The following is an 18,981-nucleotide window of genomic DNA, read 5'->3' as shown; positions in this document are numbered from 1 at the left end:
CCAACAATGCTTGTTTCTCACTGAGTCACAACAATTGAAAACACACAACTTTACATTCGCTGCTTGTGGCAGCCACAATCACTGGTTTATAAACAAAAAACAGTTGTTGTAAACAAGAAAAATCTTCTAAATAACAAATTATTTCGACTTTTTTGTAAACAATGAACCAAATCACTCAATGCTTAGCCAAAATGAGCCTTTTGAGGTTATGGTGGTACAATCTCCCTTTGCTGCAGATGCAACATACTGTAAATAAAAAAGAATGTACAACAAGAAAATACAGTAAAAAGTAGCTTACCCAGGAAACCATTTGGCATGTTGCTCCCAAGGGTCTTCATTCTGCTGCCACTCTTGCAGTCCTCCACCACAGTGAAAGCACACAACATTATCACCACTGCCTAAAGGGACAAGTGTGACGTTATATACTTGTAAAATAAAAGGATGAATATGCAAATATTTGTTCTTACAACGGAGAAAAAATGCTTCAGCAAGTCTTGTTACTGACAAAAGCACCAAAAATGTGTCAATTTCATAATGAGCCTCTAAGAATAAAAAAATATTTTAAATTACATGTCAGTGTGATCTGCGATAGCAAATAGTAAGGAAAACAAAGTAGCTTCCTTCAGACTATTTTTCACTTCAATAAAACTTTACAAAACCAAGTTTACACACCAATACTGCTTTACTCAATTTTATTTGGCCTTATACAGCTATCAGAAAAGTTTCTATTTGTTTACAAGTCTATTACCAATAGCTTCTTGTTAGCATGTTCATCTCTAAGTTGGCCATAAAAACCACTCCCCACAAAGATGGTAGGGAAAAAAAGCATCATTTGCATATTCACATGGCTAATTTGCACAGTCATGTGAGATCACCCTGCCAGCAGAAAACAAGCTATGTACATGTGGTTCTCCTGGCAAAAACCTCCTTTGTCAGCAGCCCCTTATCCCTGATTTTTTCCAGGCATAAGGGGCTGCTGACAAAAAGGGTTTTCACCAGCAGGACTATGTCTACATTGCTTGTTTTCTGCCAGCAGGGCATCTTGCATGACTATGCAAACTAGCTGTGAATATGCAAATGAGCATCTATTTGCATCAGTGAGATCCCTCCTCTGCATTACGCTGCCAGCAGCACAGCTCAGTGTAGACACAACCTAAGTGTCTGTACAGCAACTAGGCACAATGGGCCTTTGATCGTGACAGGAGCCTCTGGGTCTGAGTGCAACCACACCTTCAGCTGTAACACAAATAAAAAAAAATAATGGCAGAGCTTAGAAGAGAACCCAGATTTCCTGGTTCCTAGGCCTTGTGTGTAACTACAAAACCAGAGTTCCTCTTTTGAGGACAGCACCGGACAGGACAGGTATGGAACAGAGTTTCATTCTTTTTAATATGACAACTTTTTAATGATGTCAATCATTGTTGAAGAGCCAAAATCTGAACTGGCATATATCCCAGGGTAGGAAAAAAAACTGGCAATTAAAAATAATTTAAAAAAATCTGATTTTACTGAAATCAGATTATTTAAAAATAAGTTACAATTAAATCACATCATAAACATGCCACCTGTACATTTAGTCACATTAAAATGAATTAATGGCTCTAGAGAGTCAAGTCTGTCCAGCCTAACTACTAACTCTTGGTTCTTCCAAGTTCTGGTCTTTCAATTTCTGTTTCTTGGCAAACTAAAAAGCAACATGTATAGAAAGACACAAGTTTCACAGGATCGTTTTTATTCTATGCCTATGTGCTCATGGACCTTGGCCAAGTGCAGCAGAGGAGCTAATCAAAACATTGTCCTGAAGACAGAGACAATATATAGGAAAGGACAGAGGCACCAAAGAAAGGAACAGTGGCATAGACTCAAAGAAAAAGGGAAGACATTCAGTGCACATATGGTTTCCCATATTCCCCTAAACTTTTGCCACAAAAAAAAACACTTATGGGTGGTGTAAGAGAGATATCATCTGGGAATATTTTGAAGAAATTCATTCCCTGGGTAAAGAAGAAAAATGTGTCAAGCGTAAACAGTGCAAGAAATCGATGCAGGGCCTAGTTGCAAGAATGAAACATTCTAAGGAAAAACTTTATTGGGAGAAAGATGTGGACATGACTCATTAATAAGTTAAATAATTTACTTTACAAGGCATCATTCTTCAAGATACTGTCTTTTAGAAGTGTGATTTGACAACTAAATTCCCAAGTTGCTTGCAGTGTTGGATGTTGGCAGAAAAAATGTTTAGCTTAGTTTATCCTTATGGTTTGTTTAATTAGTTAACTATGTTTAGAATCACTCAAGTATATACTATAGAAAGCTGCAGTAAGAGAAATCTTGAGTTGCCAGTTGCCACTGAATGTCATTTCTTTATTTTATAGACTTGTCCCTCGTTAAATGAGTACATTCCTTATGAGTACTCGCTAAAACCAGGGACACCTATACTTACCTTTGTTCACTAGATGAGAGAACTTCCTCCCCCCCGACCTCTAATATGAGCCTTACACCCCTCCCTTGCAGACCCAACCCACAGCAGCCTGAACCCCCTCTCCCCTGGGCCCTGCACATCTAACCTGCCACAGCCTGACCCGCAGACCCAACCCCCTGTAGCCTGAAATCCTGCCAGCCTCACAGATCCAACCTGCTGCTGCCTTAACCACCGCCCCAACCCCATGGACCCAATCTGCAGCAGCCTTAGCCAACCCCACCCTGCCCCATGGACCCAACCCACTGCAGCCTTAACACCCTGGCCTCCCTGTGGACCCAGCCAGCTGCAGCCTTGACTCCCCCGACTGCCCCACAGACCCAACCTGCTACCAGGTTTTAACCCTCCCTCCTGCTCATGGCCCCAAACTGTCCCCAGCCTTTAACCCTCTCCAACCCCCACCCCACCCAACCCAAAGTTCACTTACCTTTCAAAAGCAGCAACACATACTGCCACTCCTTTGCCAAATTACGAGCACATGGAACGAATCAGAGACTTTTACATGTATTTTAATGGGAATTTAGCACCCCTCTTACGAGTTTTCCCTTACAAGCAGAAGTTGGGAACCAGTTGTGCTCGTATAGCGAGAGATGAGTGTGTTACATAAGACATGCTGCTGATTTTGGAATATAATGGCCACAGACCATAATGGTGATGCCAGAAGTCTAGTCCCTAATTTATTTCAGCATTTGCCAAGGGAACCCCATTCTAAACCTGTTTTCTCAAAAAACACAAGTGTCACTGAGTTCAGTGGGTCTTACTCCAAGATTAAGTGTACTCTAAGCACAGTCTTAGATTTTTTTTTATTATACGATTTAAATCAATCCATCCTGATCCATCCCAAAATGGGCCTCAAAGACAAAAAGGTCACCATTATCATGTTCCCATTCTTTAACATGTGGCTGCTACAAAGGAGAATGATTGGACATTTCAGAAGTGATCATTCAAAAAGAATGTTTGATGTTTTGCATGACATTTTAAAATAATAAAGCAGGAGTGTATAGGCTGTGGCTAGACTGAATTCCGTTTTCGGAAGTGGAATGCAAATAAGTGAGATTAAAAATGCAAATGAAGTGCAAATTCACATATCTCATGCCTTATTTGCATATTGTCATGCGATCACACTTCCAGAAAAGGCTTTTCCAGAAGCAAAAACAGCTGTGTATATGGGATTCCTTCAAAAACAAACCCCATTTTTGAAAGAACTTTTTTTCCTGAAACAAACAGAAAGTGGAATGAAGTGTAGACGTAGCTATAGTGTATTAGTCAACTAATTTTACTTAAGTGAACACAGAATTAGAAAATATTTGAAGACACTAGGTATTGAACAAATGTAAAACCTCAAGTAAAATATTTGTTTCGACAAGTCCTTCAGTATTAAATTAATCGTATCATGCACAAATTGAGAAAACCCATCTAGCTTACCTATACTATAGAAGCCAGCTTCAGCAAGTTGCTCTTTAGCAACTGAGTATCTCCAAGTCACAAATGTCTTGAGCCGTGCTTCATATTCTGCCATAGATGGATTTCTTGGGCGATCTGCATCATTTAAGACATTCCTGCCAACCTCAGCAGAGTTTGATTCGTTTAAGACACTTCTGATATTTCCAACTTCACACCCCAGGACAAAAAAGCACCTGGGAAAATGCCTCCTATGTTCTGACCAAGCTCGATCAGAAGGTTCCCAGTTTTTCAGTCTTCCCCCACAACAAAAGCACTCCACTTGATCTTCAATACCGGTATAATACAGTCCAGCACTGGCTAACTCCTTTGGTGTTAATGGAGCATAAGTTGGCCAGTTGTGAAAAGACCTTAACCTAGCTTCTTCAGCACACATATCAGGGTTCTTGGGGTACACGCTATCTGACATGTCTACAACTTGCCTAGTTCTCAAAAGGTAATCTGTACTGAGATCAGATGATCTATCAAAAGAGCACTGGAGGGTTGAATTTCCAGAACAATTTTCAATTCTGCATTGACCATTCTGGAGAACAGGATGCATCTCTTTATTTAAAAAATTATATCGAGTAATAAATTTGCAGTTTGGGGAAATTCTTCTATGTCTTCCAACTGCTGAGTCTCCATGCTCCCACCCTTCAGTAGTTGCATGACAGCTGAAGCACTTTACTCTGTCTCCCTCTCCTGTGTAAAAGAAGCCAGCTCGTGCTAGTGTTGAGGCTGAAATAGGACAACAATTTGGAAAATTGGCAAAAGTCTTCAGTCTAGAGTACTCTTCATCCATCTCTTGGTCACGGTCACAGTCCAGAGTAGCACAAGCTTCAGAGTTTCCTGGATAGTTAAACGTCATTTCTTCAAGAGTGGGGCTCTCAGATTTCCTAAACAAAATATGTACTTCAATTTCATAGACAAAGCAAAAAACAGATTCAAAACACTCTTTATGCAACCACTATGCAAACTGTGGGAAGTAGTGGGCTCCAAATATTCATTCTATTAAGTAGTAAGGAAGACAGACTTCTTTCTCTGTTGGCATTTTCAAGCACAGGAACATTCAGAAAGAAATTATATGTTGCCAGACAAGAAGTCACATCATATAAGTTTTCTAGTAACACACACATTACAGATTATGCTTAATTGTCATCAGAACAAACAGTACAGGTTGCTGAAACCCAATACTCTCTTGTCTGGATGGATGTTGCTGGACCATGAGCCTGGTGGCCCCAGAGCAGGGAATCAGTCACTATCAGTAAATACCACTAGCTGGACTAGCTGGGGCTGTATAGAGAATTATTGGGACTTAGAACAGCCACAAGGCATTGTGGCGTTCACAATTGGAGTGTTATTGTTCCTGGTACTCATAATACTGTGGAAGCCCAGGTTTTAAAGTAGATACACTGATCACATATTGCTGCTACACTATATAAGGCTGCTATAGCGGTGGGGTGGTTGGTCCCGGGCCATCCACACCCCCCTCTGTATCAAACCCCACGTGTACCCACGGGACCTGGAATAGGTCAGCACATCGTCAGCTGAAAATGTTGGTCACCCTGGATCTAGAGATCACATACTCAAAATATCATTTATAAATATAGGCATCTTGTTTTATTTAAATGAAAGGTGAAATGGGACACAGTAAATTAAAAAGGTAGATATTTACTCAGAGGATACTGGTGGCTTCCTGACAAGTTGTAAAATTTTCATACATATTCCTTTTATAGTGGTCTAAAACCCTTTTTCTAGACTGCCTCATACAAAACGGCTGAAATCTCATGATCACCATAGGGTTTAGGTCACAGCAAGATTTTTTTTCAGCCATTTTGTGGGAAGCTGATCAACAAAGGTATGGGGCCAAGGATTACTACTGGGCTGAGTCAGGCGTCGTCTTAATGTACCATTTTCTCCATGTCTGCCACTGGCTCAGAATAAAGATGAGGAAAGTGCAATTCCAAGGTTCTGCAAAGTCAGTTCTAAGGCCTCACTGGTTCCTCTGCTCCAGAGTCCAAACCTGGATAGGAGTTGCAGATGTATGGAAGGAAGTGCTCTCAACTAAATAGAACAGAGGGGAAGTCAAGCACCTTCCCATCCATGTTCAGGCACCTACTGGACCATGGAGGATATCATAGCCCTGAAATGGTAGAGTACATTCCATTAGACAGCCTTTCATGACCTCCCAGTTGAACAGCACAGTCAAAAAGTGTTTCTTTCTTATCCTTATTGCTAAACTGATTTGCTATTTTATAGTACGAACCAACTAATTTAATTACAGTAGGGTCTCCAGATTCGCAAACTTAATGTTTGCAAATTCAATTATTCATGAGCGCTGGCAGCTGCCGCGTCCCCCAGAACCCCTGGCACGGAGTGCCAGCAGCTGCCGCTTCCCCCAGGGCAGGCTGCCATATTTGCAAAATTCAACATTTGCAAGGGTTCTCAACACGGAACCCTCACGAGTGTTGAGACCCTACTGTATATAAATTTAAGTAATATCACTTCTTGTACAACCATCTCTTTTTCCAGGGAGAAAAATTAAACAGTCTCCCCCAGTAAGGGCTATCTTTGTATTAAGTGGTTCTAAAATAAAAGCTCCGACTCTGCTAAGAGCAGGCATATCAGAAAAGTGAAAGAAATAATGCCCTGTTTACACTCTAAAGATCCACTGAAAGGAAGGAGCCAGCACTAGAAGTTACATGATTCAAATCCACTATATTTATTAACTACACTGGAGAAGGGAACCACCACTTTCTATGGAAACATTTCTGGAGAGGACTCCAATGGAGAGAAGAACACACTGATAGTTTTCTTGTAAAGATTCCTTTTTATTTTTTTCCTGGTTGGGGAAGTGGGTTGTGTCTCCTCCCCAGTCGAAGTAGTGGGGCTTGGATTCCAAATTTCACAGGCCTCATTAAGTCCTTTATACTATCCATGGATCCTTACTTCACATTCCATCTAGGTGGTCAGATACCACAGTGATAGGTAGTAAATCACATCTTTATTAAAATTCACTGTAATCAAATACCTTTAATTTCTATTAGTCTATACCTACATGCTATCTAAAGCAGTTTTCAATGTTTCTGAGCACACAATATCTTCTTTTATATGCACTGAACAAACTAGTATCATGAAACATTTCCAGGAGCACAGTCATGATTAATCCTGTTTCTAAAGTATCATTAAGTATTAATCAGAAGTTACTGCCCCCTTTTACACTAATGTAGCCATTTCCAGAGCCAACTTTACTACATTTCACTCATATCAAGGTGACAGAATACAAGAACCCAACAGAGGATCATGCCAGGATATGTTAGAGTATAAAGAAGAAGAAATTATTTAAACTGCAGGACTGTGAACTCTGGTTATTCATACAAAATAAGATTAAAATATGCTTTAAAAGTAGCAACAGATATTGTTTAATAGTTTAAGAATGCAATATCACAGTGCCTCTTTGAAGCACACAAAATCAAGCAATGAAACCCAGTTATTGTTACAAATAATTTTCATTATAGTTAAGACTGGAAATAGTCACATGTCCAGGACAGATGAGTATAGAGAAGAAGTTATTTTTATTTCTTTTCCTCTTCCCTGTGACAAGCACCAGGGTAAAAAAAACACGTACTACTTATGTCACCTGGATAATTGTATAACTAACTTCACACTTCTGAAGCAGGGGAGTATTAAACCTAGCGCTCAACAACTTAACTGCAAGAGCAATGTTGTTGCTTAAGGTGCACATGATCTTGAAACGTGAGTGCCTGTAGTGAGTTAACAAATAGAACATTCCATCCCAGCAGACATACAGATTGTCTATGTAGTCATTTATGTCACTGAGCTGAAGTTCATGTTGCAACAGCAAAGCTGTAGCTAGATGAAGCAGGACACTGTTTAGTCAAATAACTGAAATGGTAATTAAAAGGCTTAATAAAATGGCATAGTAAGGACTTTTTAAAAACAAAAGTGTTGTCAAAATTTTCCTCCCCCAAAGGTCAGTGGCTGTTTGAAAAGCTGTATTTTATCTGGAGCATTTGTTCCTTTGTGTTGTCAAACAAAGAGGACAGCAAGTCATTTGCTGTATTTGTACAAAGAGTAGGTTCTGACATAGCATTCTGACTTTTCTGTAATTTACTTCACCAGGAAAACTGAGCTCTACTCAACCTGATTTATTTTTCAGGCTGAATTTACTGGGGTACAAGGAAATCAACTAACTTGCTCAAAGTCACAGAAAGACTCTGTTTAGAAGAACTATCCTGATGGATTCTATGCTTCGTTCTGGTCAGAAGGATTTTTATTTTTTCACCCTCGAGTCTAAAGTCAGGTGTTTTCAGCCTAAAGGGGGCATCATAAAGATTCCCAGAATGCAATTTTCATTTGGAGTATTTTTCTCTCTCTCTCTCATTAAAAACTGAATACATATTTTTAACAACTAAATTTTCAGTATTCCTTCTCTCTCCCCTGCCCCAGTGAAGGATCTAGAAACAAGTAAGTGGAACCATAAAGGAACTTTAGAACAGATTACAAATTGATTCCTAGCACAATTAATACAATACTACTAATTTTTGTGTCAACAGGTCCAGGCATAAGGGGAGCGTTACTGAGCTGCTCATGGACAGGTCGAACAGAACCAAGTACCAGTGCTGCCGGGCCCATGCCAGTGCCACCAGGAGTATCAAGGCCTGGTCCGCTCAAACTTTGCGTACGACTCTGTGGATGACGGGAACTGGCAGAAACACATACCACAGGAGACCTGCCCAGGATACGCTGAATGTATCCACCCAGGACCCCAGACTCCAGTTCTGGTAATAAAACATTTGACACTTCGTATTGAGGTACATGGCAAATAAGCCCACCTGGGGATAACCCCAAATTTGAAAAACTGATTGCAGCACTTCCAGGTAAATGGACCACTCATGATTCATGAAGGACCTGCTGAGGTGGTCTGCTATGGGGATCCTGGGTAAGTAATGGGCCTGCAAGAATATTTGGTGCTGAATGCAAAACTCCCAGAGCCTGATTAGACATAAGGGAGAGGACCTTGCACCCCCATCTGTTGCTATAATACATTGCTCATGTGTGGTCTGTACTCACTAATACGCAATGCCCCACTAGGTTGTCCTCATACACCTTGGATGCCAACCTGCTCGCCCTGAGCTGTCTCACACCAATATAAAGCTGAAAGTCTGATGTACCCCAGAGAGGCTGAGTTCGGCACTCCCACAAATGTGCCCCCTAACTTACATCTGACGCATCAGTTACCACAGACGGGAAAGGCTAGGGAGGCCTGAAGGGTACCCCCTGCACATACTGTCTGAGTGTCCATCTACCAATGCAGGGTCTGCAGTACACGCTGTGGCAATGTCATTATCATCTACATTGTCCATCACAGGGTGATAGACCAAAACCAGCCACAACTGAAGAGGACATAGTCGGAGTCTGGTGTATTGCACCATGAATGTACGTGCTGCCATGTGTCCCAGGAGCTTCACGTAACACCTGGCTGTTGTTGTGAGGAAAATGATCAAGTCATTTATAATACTGGCCATAGCCCGAAACCTGCTCTATGGCAGTGAGGCCCTGGCAAGCTCCAAGTCTAGGAGAGCCCCCCACAAACTCTATTATTTGCATGGGGACAAGTGTCAATTTGCCTCGTTTACTAGAAGGCGCCTCCCCCGCCCCCAGGCTTAACCCCTTCTCAGCCCCAAACAGCCTCCCCCACCCCCAGGCTTAACCCCTTCTCAGCCCCAACCTTACACAGGAGCTCTGTGCATTGCCACTGCTGCTCCTTTGCCTGGCTGCTGCTAACACCTCCTCCTCCTCCTCCTCCTCAGCACAGCTACACAGTTTCCCCCCAGCCCTTCTAGTCCCTTCTCCCAAGTTCCCCCCAGCCCTCCTACTCCCTTCCCCACTGCACTTAAATAATGGGACTCAATTTAATTGGTTTAAGAGCAGGATCCCTCATGGCAGCCATTAAACCAATTAAATTGAGTCCCATTATTTCAGCGCAGAGGAGGAGTCAAGCGAGAGCGCCCAGAGCCACAAATGGCTCCTTTAAAGAGAACCACATGTGCTGACCCTGCACCCCACAGGTTGCTTTCAAAATAACACTGCTGCTGGCTCTGCAGGCCAGATGAAAAAGCTCCATGGGCTGGATTTTAGCCTGCGGGCCATGTCTTGGCCACACCTGCTCTGGAGTTCCTGACTAGGTGCTGGCGTGTTTCTTTGTTCACCAATTTGGCTGACAATCGGTGTGTATTTTTTCCTATCTCAGATGCAGTTGTTGTTCCATGAGCAACACTAAACAAAAATACCAGCGATGCATATAATAGCTATAAGCAGCAAGTAGGAATCATTAGATAAAGAAAAGCCTTTTACATTTGCAAGCACAGCACAAAGACATAAATTAGCAGGCCCTGAAAATGCTAACATTGTACAGGAAAATCAAAACCCAGCTTATAATAAATATTTTCACTGCCTTTAATGAGGCAACAGGGAGAATAATCTATTTGACATTTTGAATTGATAAGGGACTAAGTTTGCAAGAGACCTGAAGGGGGGAAAAAAAAACAAAAACAAAGAACAATAATTACTTTATTTGCACAGGAACAAGCAGAGAAGCTAAAGACCTATATGTATGTACTTTAATTTGGACAAGGAAGGCCACGTTTCCATCTCTTTCTAAGACGACCCAATAAAGTTCATACAAATTATATACATTAACAGTAAAATTTATTCCTGTAAGAATGGCAGGGGCATTCCAAGAGCTAGTCTTGAAATGTTTTAGCTTTTGTTTTTTGTTTGTTTTTTGTTTTCCTTTTTACTATGAAATCAGTGTCTTGGTTTTGGTTCCAAATCAATGAAAGAAAGATTTCACTTATTTGCAGGAATTTTGAAGGGCTAACCAAATCAGAGTAAAACAATGAAACAAAAATTCTGATTAATTTCTAAGGTCTTGTGCTATGGTGGGAGAAGGGGAAGATTCTCTTTTTGATACTTTCCCACAAGATTTCTTAGATTATTTTATCTGCTCTAACAGCACATAATCTAATCATCTATAAAAAGAAATAAAAACTCTATTTTGGCTATTAGCTCTCTAGTAAGATGAGAAAAATTCAGCTTTCTGAAATGTAGTATTCAAATGCTGAAGATCTTTTTCCCCTATTTGTTAACTAAGGAACCAGGCACTCTCAGGTCCCATTAGCTGGTAAAACCTTTGTACCTTCTTTTACAAGCATAGAAATCTACTGTAGATGAAGGTCAACAGAGACAGATTTAAGTTATCCATTGGTGAAGAGGTACATTTAGACGAACTTGAAAAACCTGAGATTCTAGCTACCATAGGAAATAAAAATTTAAGTTGTACAGGTGACTATAATGTTATCTTGCTAAAAAGCATTTATAAAAACCCTTCTCTTTGGGGTCCTCTTGGCCATAAAACCAGTGTTTCTATACAGACAAAAAAACTATTAAAACCTGAAAATCTGAATAAGAACGTGGCTTATTCACATATTTTCATTACTGCCTTATGAAAATAAGTGACAAAGCTGACACTGTTACTTAGGAGCCAGCTGCAGAACGAAAGCCACGATTAACAGTCTTACCCCTCTGTAATCACCAGGGAAGGGCGCTGCAACACAAAGCTTCCCCCTGCGGAGGAGCAGAGGGGGACAGCGATCACAGCCCGTGTCCCTCTCCCCGGAAGTGCCCTGCTGAAGAGGAGGGAGCGGGGATCACGTTCCTTTGCGCGCGCGCGCGCGGCTGCGCAGGAGGGGGCGGGGACCACAGGCCGTGCCCCTCCCCCCAGAAGTGGCCTACTGCGGCGGAGGGGGCGGCGATCACAGTCTGTACCCCCCCTCCCCGGGCGTGCCCAGCTGAGGTGGGGGGATCCGAGGTGGCTCCGCGATAGGGGAGAAATAAACCCACGTCCGCTCCCCGGCCCAGGGCGTCTCCCAGGCCCATTGTGCTCACCCCATGGCACTGACTAGTGGGGGCAGAGAGCGACGCCACGCGACGCCCCGCCCCAGGCACCGACGAGGGGAGAAGGGGAGCAGCGTCTCACCCCCCGTAGTGAAAGTCCAGAGACCCCTCTCCCCCGCCTGCCCTGCAGCCTGCCCCCGTCCGGGCAGCTGGCCAAGCTGCCTCGTGCTCTACCCTCGGGGTGAGCGGGCGGCCTCTGCCCCGGTGAGACTCACCGCACGGGCTCCCGCCGTCGCACGCCGCTCGCGAGAAGATGGCGCTCGCAGCCTCCTGCCCGCCGGCGGACGGGGGCTGACGCGCAGTCCCTGAGCCCGCTGGCGTGGGGTGACCCCTAGCGGCGGCAGGCGGAGTGCGCTGCTCTGGAGCGGAGGGGCGGGGGCGGGGGTGGGGGGGCGCTGCCTGGGCCCGGCTCTGTGCACAGCTGTGAGGGTTACCACCTGGCGGGCATTTCACGGGCCTGGCTGGTTTTTAGGGCCTTGGGGATTTGCCAGTTGCAAAAATAAACTAATGTAAGCTGCTGGGTTTTTTCATTATTGTTGTTGTTATCGGGAGGGCTAAGGAGTTGCATTATTGGTGCAGTAGCTGGGATCCCTCCCTAAAAGTCCCTGTGTCCAGCTGAGAAGATGCTACAGCAGAACTGGGCAGTAATAGTTGGTGGGAGGTCCACTCCAAGATTTAGTGAGCACTCAAGGGATGAGCTTTTCTATGGCAGGAGCATAGGGTCTGGGAGGGGGGGTTGGGTGCAGAAGGAAGTTTTAGGTAGAAGATTGGGGTGCAGGATACAGTGTGGTATTTGAAAGGGGTGAAGTTGAGGTTGTGACCTGGGGCAGGTTGCTAGGCAGCAGGGTCTGAGAAAGGGGTGGGGGTACAGGAGAGGATTCTGACCTGAGAGAGGTATGTGCTATCATGTGCAGGGTCTGAGAGAGGGTTGTGACCGAGGGCTGGCGGGTGGGGTTTGGGTGGAGACCTGGGGCAGTGATTGGGATGCAGGGTCCAGGAGCAGATAGGGGATCAGAAGAGGATTCTTGCCTGGGGGAGTGGTGCAGCAGCAGGTGCAGAGTCTGGGAGGGAATTGGGGTGCAGTGCCAGAGGCAGACTCTGGCCAGGAGGTACTCTTCTGCCTGCCAACCTTCCCCTACCTGCAGCTGACTGGCTATTCCATATGGCTCTCTGGGCCAGAGGAGGGCAGAAGGGGCCTTTGGGGACTGCCCCACCAATGGAAGCTGAGAAATTGTGCTGCACTGCTCCTGCCCCCAGCAAGAACTCAGCTTCCATTGGCTATTTTCATACACTGCCCCCCCTCCGCCCACAGCAAAATCCCTCAGTTGCCACTGGCTGGTTACATGTGCAGCGCCCACCCCCAGCAAAATCTTACAGCTTTTATTGGCTGGAAACTGACTAGTGGGGTGGAGAAATTTTGCTGCACTACAACTATTCCCAGCTAAATCTCTTAGCTCTTATTTGCCAGAAACCAGCCAATAGGAGCTGAGAAATTGTGATGCCCACCTCTGATCTAGTACTTTACCCCTCGCAGACCCTTTGCACTGTTGGGACAAGAACTTTCTCCGTAGCCTCTGCCATCAGAAACAGCCTTTTTCCACAGCTCCTATTTTCAAATCTCACTTGAAAATATCTCTGGCCTCATTTTCTCCCTGCACGTGTTTTTTTAATAAAAAAATTAAATTATATATATATATATATATATATATATATTAAATATATATATAGTGTTGCATCCTCTGTATTATATTATGTGAAGCATCTGGGGATAAAGGCAGTGCACAAACTGCTCTCCTAAATAAAGTTGGTTTGTATGGTAAAAAATTAGGGTATGTCTGATCCTCCAAACTATAACTAATAGTAACGCATGTCATCGTCCTTTGAATACTCATACACGAGTAATGGTTTGGGTGTAGGGCCTGTAGTTACCATTTTTGACAGACTATTGTCTCAGGATCCTTTAAATGAAAACTGCTGTAATAGTGCAAAGTGTTATATTGTGTATTTATTTTGAAATTCATATATCTATCTAAACTTGCCATGTAAGGATTCTGCAAAAGACAGTGCACTAGTAGAAGATGCTCTTTAATACAAAGTCAGATAAAACTATTCTGGAAACACCTCCTAAGTGGTCACTGTCTGTTTCAGGTGGTTCTTAGTGCAGTTTTGACTGTATTACTAACAATTTCCCTTGTCTTTCATACACGAAAGCTCACCTAATAAACTCTTTTGCTAGTCTTTAAAGTGCTACTTGACTGCTTTTTGTTTTGATACATGATTCTGTGATTATTGTAGGCAGAGATGGTAGCACCATCTATTATTATGGTATAAGAACCTGTTTTCTCATGGAGCTGGAACAATTTTTATAGGGTAGGTGCTGAAACCCATTTGACCAAACTGATGGAAATGGTTTCAGACCAGGAGGTACAGCAGCACCCCTAATTCCATCCTCTCCCCTGTTTTCAGTTGCTTATGAACTTTGCCGAGTTTTAACCATTAGGCCTGACATTTTTACAGCTGGTTGTATATCTCAAGCTGAATTGGCATTCTCTGAAAATGAGACTATTAAAAAAAAGCTGACAAAACTTTGTTTGGGAAGCTCAAGGGCCCTTCAATTTCTGATGTGGAAACTTGAAGTTTGGCAAGGCAATTGACTTTGTGTGGGGGATATACCTTTTCCTATCCTGGTGAAAATTCACCCACATTTGATCAAAACAAAAAGCAGTCAAGTAGCACTTTAGTTTATTAGGTGAGCTTTTGTGGGACAGACCCACTTCTTCAGACCATAGCCAGACCAGAACAGACTCAATATTTAAGGCACAGAGAACCAAAAGCAATATTCAATATTCGGCACATTAACACATGGTTTAAACCAGGACAGGAACTTTCTGAGTCACTGTAGGGGCTCATCTGCATACTTGGCTTAATCTAATTCTTGACCCTGCCCCCCCCACTCTCTGATTTGCTCACCTTGATTATCTTTTTCTGATTTGTCCTCCTTGCTTACTGTTTTTGGTTCCTTTGCCTTAAATATTGAGTCTGTTCTGGTCTGGCTATGGTCTGAAGAAGTGGGTCTGTCCCACGAAAGCTCACCTAATAAATTATTTTGCTAGTCTTTAAAGTGCTACTTGACTGCTTTTTGTTTTGATATAGTGTATAGACTAGCACGGCTTCCTCTCTGTTACATTTGATCAAGTTATTACAATCCTCTGAAAATTCTCAGTTTGCCCCAGGTTCAGCAGAGACTTCCCAGAGCCTTGCAGCTGAACTCCCCAAAGATTCTGACTGAGACCTCATCTAGTGACAACTGTTGGGAAGGGATAGGGGGTGGATTGGCCACAGGACTTCCCCCTCATACACGATTCCTCTTTGTGTCACCCCTAGCCTGGGAGTGGGCCTGCCTCTTCCCACCCTGCCCTAACCCCACTCCATCCCTTCCTCCAAACTCCCTCCCCCAAGCAACACAGCCCATGGGACTAGCTGGGCTGCTGGGGCCAGCAGCAGAGGTCAGTCTGCTCCACTCCCTGACTCCCAACTGCACTGCTATGTTTCCCACCACTAGTGAGTGTGGGAGGCAGTTCAATCTCTTCCTCCAAGTGATGTGGCTGGAAGCCAGGGGAGCAGAGTAACCTGGAGCCATGTGTCTCCACTCCCCGGTGAGTACGAGGGGGTACCCCTGCTGCCCATGGCAGGTGCCCTTTCCCAGGCTGCCCTAGGCCTCAAGAAGCCCTCCAGAGCATGGGTCGTGGAGTGTTTGTCCCCAGTCATTCACAGCTCCTGATCCCTTGCCCTTCCCACCACAGCATGCATGACTTTTGTGTCCCCAACAGCTGGGCAGAGTGAAAAGGAGTTCTAGTGTAAACATAACGCTTTTAAGAATTTTAGGCTCAAGGCCTTAGACTGAAAGCTCTGCAATGTGGGGAGTCTCTCATTATGGCTAAGTCTACATTTCAGCTGGGAGATGTGATTGTCAGTTCACACAGATGTATTAATGCTAGTACTGCTTAAGGTTACATACTAAAAACAGCAGCATAGCCAGAACAGTATAGCTGGCTAGCTGTTTCAGTAGGTACCCATGGGCCAGGATGGTATGTATACAGATGGCCAGCCTGAGCTGCTTCCAAGAACTACCCCAACTACAATTATTTGTAGTGCACTAGTTTGAGCAGAGCTAGTGCAGGTAAATCCACAAGCTGGGAATCACACCTCCCAGTTCAACCGTAGACAAAGCCTATGTGTTTGGTACCCATTTATGCCAGGTGCTGTACAATCTTGGTTGGAGCCTCCAGATGCTACTGTATTATAAATAATAAATTTCCTCATGACATTCACCAATATTTTTAATGCTAAGAATTTTAAAATGTAAATAAATTTAATTACCAAACCTCACTTTTCAAATTAATTTCAAGGCATTCAGAGAAGAAAAACCCTTATTTCACATACCAGATACAAACTGGTTATAAAGCTTCAACCCCAAAAGGTACATGAAAATGTGTTGCCTTTAGATCTTTAATATGCTGCCAGCAGTGGCTGTTCTCAGCTTAGATAAGGCACCTTGCACATGCCAGTAGCTAATGACTAAACATTATAATATAGTTTGACATGCCATTGCCTCTCCCACTTTGTTTTATATTCCTTCCATTTACCAAATACACATTATCAAACTATCCTTAAAGTAGAGTACAGATCAGTCTGCTAAACATTCCTAAATCACGTTGACTTTCTAAGTATATAAGCTGCACACACAAAAACTTTGTCATTTGGCTGTCCGTTAGTTGTGCGTTGCTGTGGTTGGTTTGGAATCTTAAAGAGACAGAAAGTGGCTGCTCTTAGAAACTTACCCAGCAGCAGCCTGCACAAACACTCTGTCACTGTCACCATACCCAGTCTGTTCCATATAGTCACTGTCACATCTACACTGCAGCACACACTGTTACAAAGTCTGTCTCACAAAGTGTTTCTTTCCACACTCACACTCTCTCTTTGTCTCTCTCTGTAGCCCCAGTCCCAAACCTTCTGCCCAAGGCGCTTCTGTTTGTGGGCGGAGGGGGATGAGCTGGCCCACAACTTGTGCAAATATTTGTGGAGTGGCCCCTGTGTGAAAATTATTACTCACCCCTGATTTAGGCTCCTAGAGTTTTAAGGCGAGAAAGGATCATCACGATAATCTAATCCAGTGTTACTCAGATCTCAGTGGTTCAGGAGTCAAATTAGCTAAATTACCCAAAAGAACCACAGTAGAGCAAATTCTTGGTTTCTTCGGTTATAGTACTATATATTTATATTTAAATGGTATGATGGAGTAAACCTATCAATCATTCTTCTAAGAAAACGACTGACTTATTTTATTGACTCCAGCCGGTTAACAACATAGTAAAAACATCCTAATTGGTTATGAATGTAGGGTAGTTAATAACTGAGTAACAGCATTTTCATATCATTTGCTGCAAAGAGCCACTGGAGATGCATTAAAGAGCCATTTGTGGCTGGCAAGCCTCAGTTTGAATATCAATTTTTTGATCTCCAGAACAGTGTAGCCACAGAACCACACCTCCCCTCTCCTGTATCAGACCCATACTTCTGGCTGAGTTACTGAAGTCATCAGCTTATGATTTAAAGAATCATAATTTACTTGAGTTTAAATCTGTAAGTAACCCATGTCTCATACTGCAGAGGAAGGAGAAAGAACAACAAACCCACAACCCAAGCTCTTTGTCAAAGTGACTCAGGGGAAAATTAATTTCTGATCCCAAATAAGGTGGTCAACTGAACTCTAAGGATTTTGGGCTTATCTGAATCAGCTGGGAATATAACTGAAAAATTAGCTTTCAGGTTCAAAACTGGCATAAAACATTAAGGGAACAATTGCTTCTAAGTAATCAGTAGAATAGATCAGAGGTAATCTAATCTGCTGCTGTTTGAAGTTAAGCATTAAGTATGTTTAGTCACAAACAATTTCCCTGCCATTTAATGCACCCTCATGTTTTCATGAATGGCTCTTTAAAGATATATTACTCTGATTTTCCGAAAATCCCAGAACGACTACACACTGTTCAATATTCGACAGACATAGTCCCAGGGTTTTTTTCTACCAGAGTACCACAGAACAGCGTTCTGCTGCCATTATTTAAAGGCACCTGGGCAGCTCCAGCCACACAGGGCTCTTTAAGGAGCCATTTGCAGATCCCTGCTGGCTACACAGCCTCCGGTAGGGGTGGAGTCAGGCCTTTGCCGTGGTGCAGCCTGCTTTCCCATCCTACCTGACAGCCTTTGTTCGGCTGCACCAGGACCATGCTGCTCAGCCGGGGCACTGCTGCCAGCCCCGGCTTTGCTCAGGTACATATGGGGCCCGAGGGGGGCAGGAGCTGAGGGGTGGGAAAGGGGGCCAGGGAGGCTGGGGTGGGCCAGAGGCAGGGGACAGCTCGGGCCCCACCAGGGCAGGCAGTTAAGCTGCTGAGCCCCACTGGGGAGCAGCTTGGGCGCTATATGGGAGGTGGCTTGGACTCCACACAGGGCAGCTAAGCTGCTGAGAGGTAGTTTGGACCCCTGGGGGGGGGTTTGGTTAAGCCATTAGAACCCTGCAAGGGGGGGAATTTAGGGCCCTGAACAGGGGGCAGGGTTAAGCCACTGGGGCAGCATTGGGCCTTGAGGTTGTGGCTTGGGACTTAACTTCTACCACCTTTTTTTTTTTTTCCAGGAAAAAAAAAAAACCACCACCTAGTCCAGTAGTGGGGTTGTATGTTGAACAAAACATCTCCTCCTCAGATGCTGGGGGAAGAAAGCAGGGGGAACATTCAGCAGGAGTGGCAGTGGTCTCCTCCAGCATGGCTGGATCGCACCTAGCCCTTTTACAAACTGCATCTCTGGTGTCTGTGCAGCCCCACTGAAGCACAGGACTAGGGGTGGCACTGGAAAAGCTGCGCCAAATGAGCCTCTTTTGCCGCTCTGTTTTGTGGGACTGTTACCAGATTTGTCCATTGCTCTGGGGTATGCTCATTTATTTGGGCTTGTGGGCAGGGAGGGGAAAGGTGAATAATTCTGTTAGTGTGCTGCTTCCATTACTAGCATCCCCAAGGAGCGTC

The 18,981-nt window shown here is 43.8% G+C and overlaps 1 protein-coding gene across 4 annotated transcripts in view; it reads right to left on the bottom strand.

Annotated features, from left to right (window-relative positions):
- The window catches only part of XIAP (X-linked inhibitor of apoptosis), a 35,838-nt gene that overhangs the window by 12,941 nt on the left and 3,916 nt on the right, over nt 1-18,981 (bottom strand). Inside the window, exons 1-4 of one of the 4 annotated variants that reach the window (XM_075007430.1) lie at nt 12,115-12,268; nt 11,524-11,569; nt 3,905-4,815; nt 299-398 (exon numbers count right to left, since the gene is read on the bottom strand). In XM_075007430.1, the coding sequence (XP_074863531.1) occupies nt 299-398; nt 3,905-4,787 (983 nt within the window). In that variant the 5' untranslated portion in view covers nt 4,788-4,815; nt 11,524-11,569; nt 12,115-12,268. Of the gene's footprint in view, nt 1-298; nt 399-3,904; nt 4,816-5,829; nt 6,063-11,523; nt 11,570-12,114; nt 12,269-18,981 lie in introns of those variants that run through there. The other 3 variants (XM_075007429.1, XM_075007428.1, XM_075007431.1) reach the window with 3 other exon arrangements.

The sequence above is a fragment of the Carettochelys insculpta genome, chromosome 13 (assembly GCF_033958435.1).
Source record: "Carettochelys insculpta isolate YL-2023 chromosome 13, ASM3395843v1, whole genome shotgun sequence".
Classification (NCBI taxonomy): Eukaryota; Metazoa; Chordata; order Testudines; family Carettochelyidae; genus Carettochelys; species Carettochelys insculpta.
The sequence above is the reverse complement of the archived record's forward strand: the minus strand, read 5'-3'. Positions and strand labels throughout refer to the sequence as shown.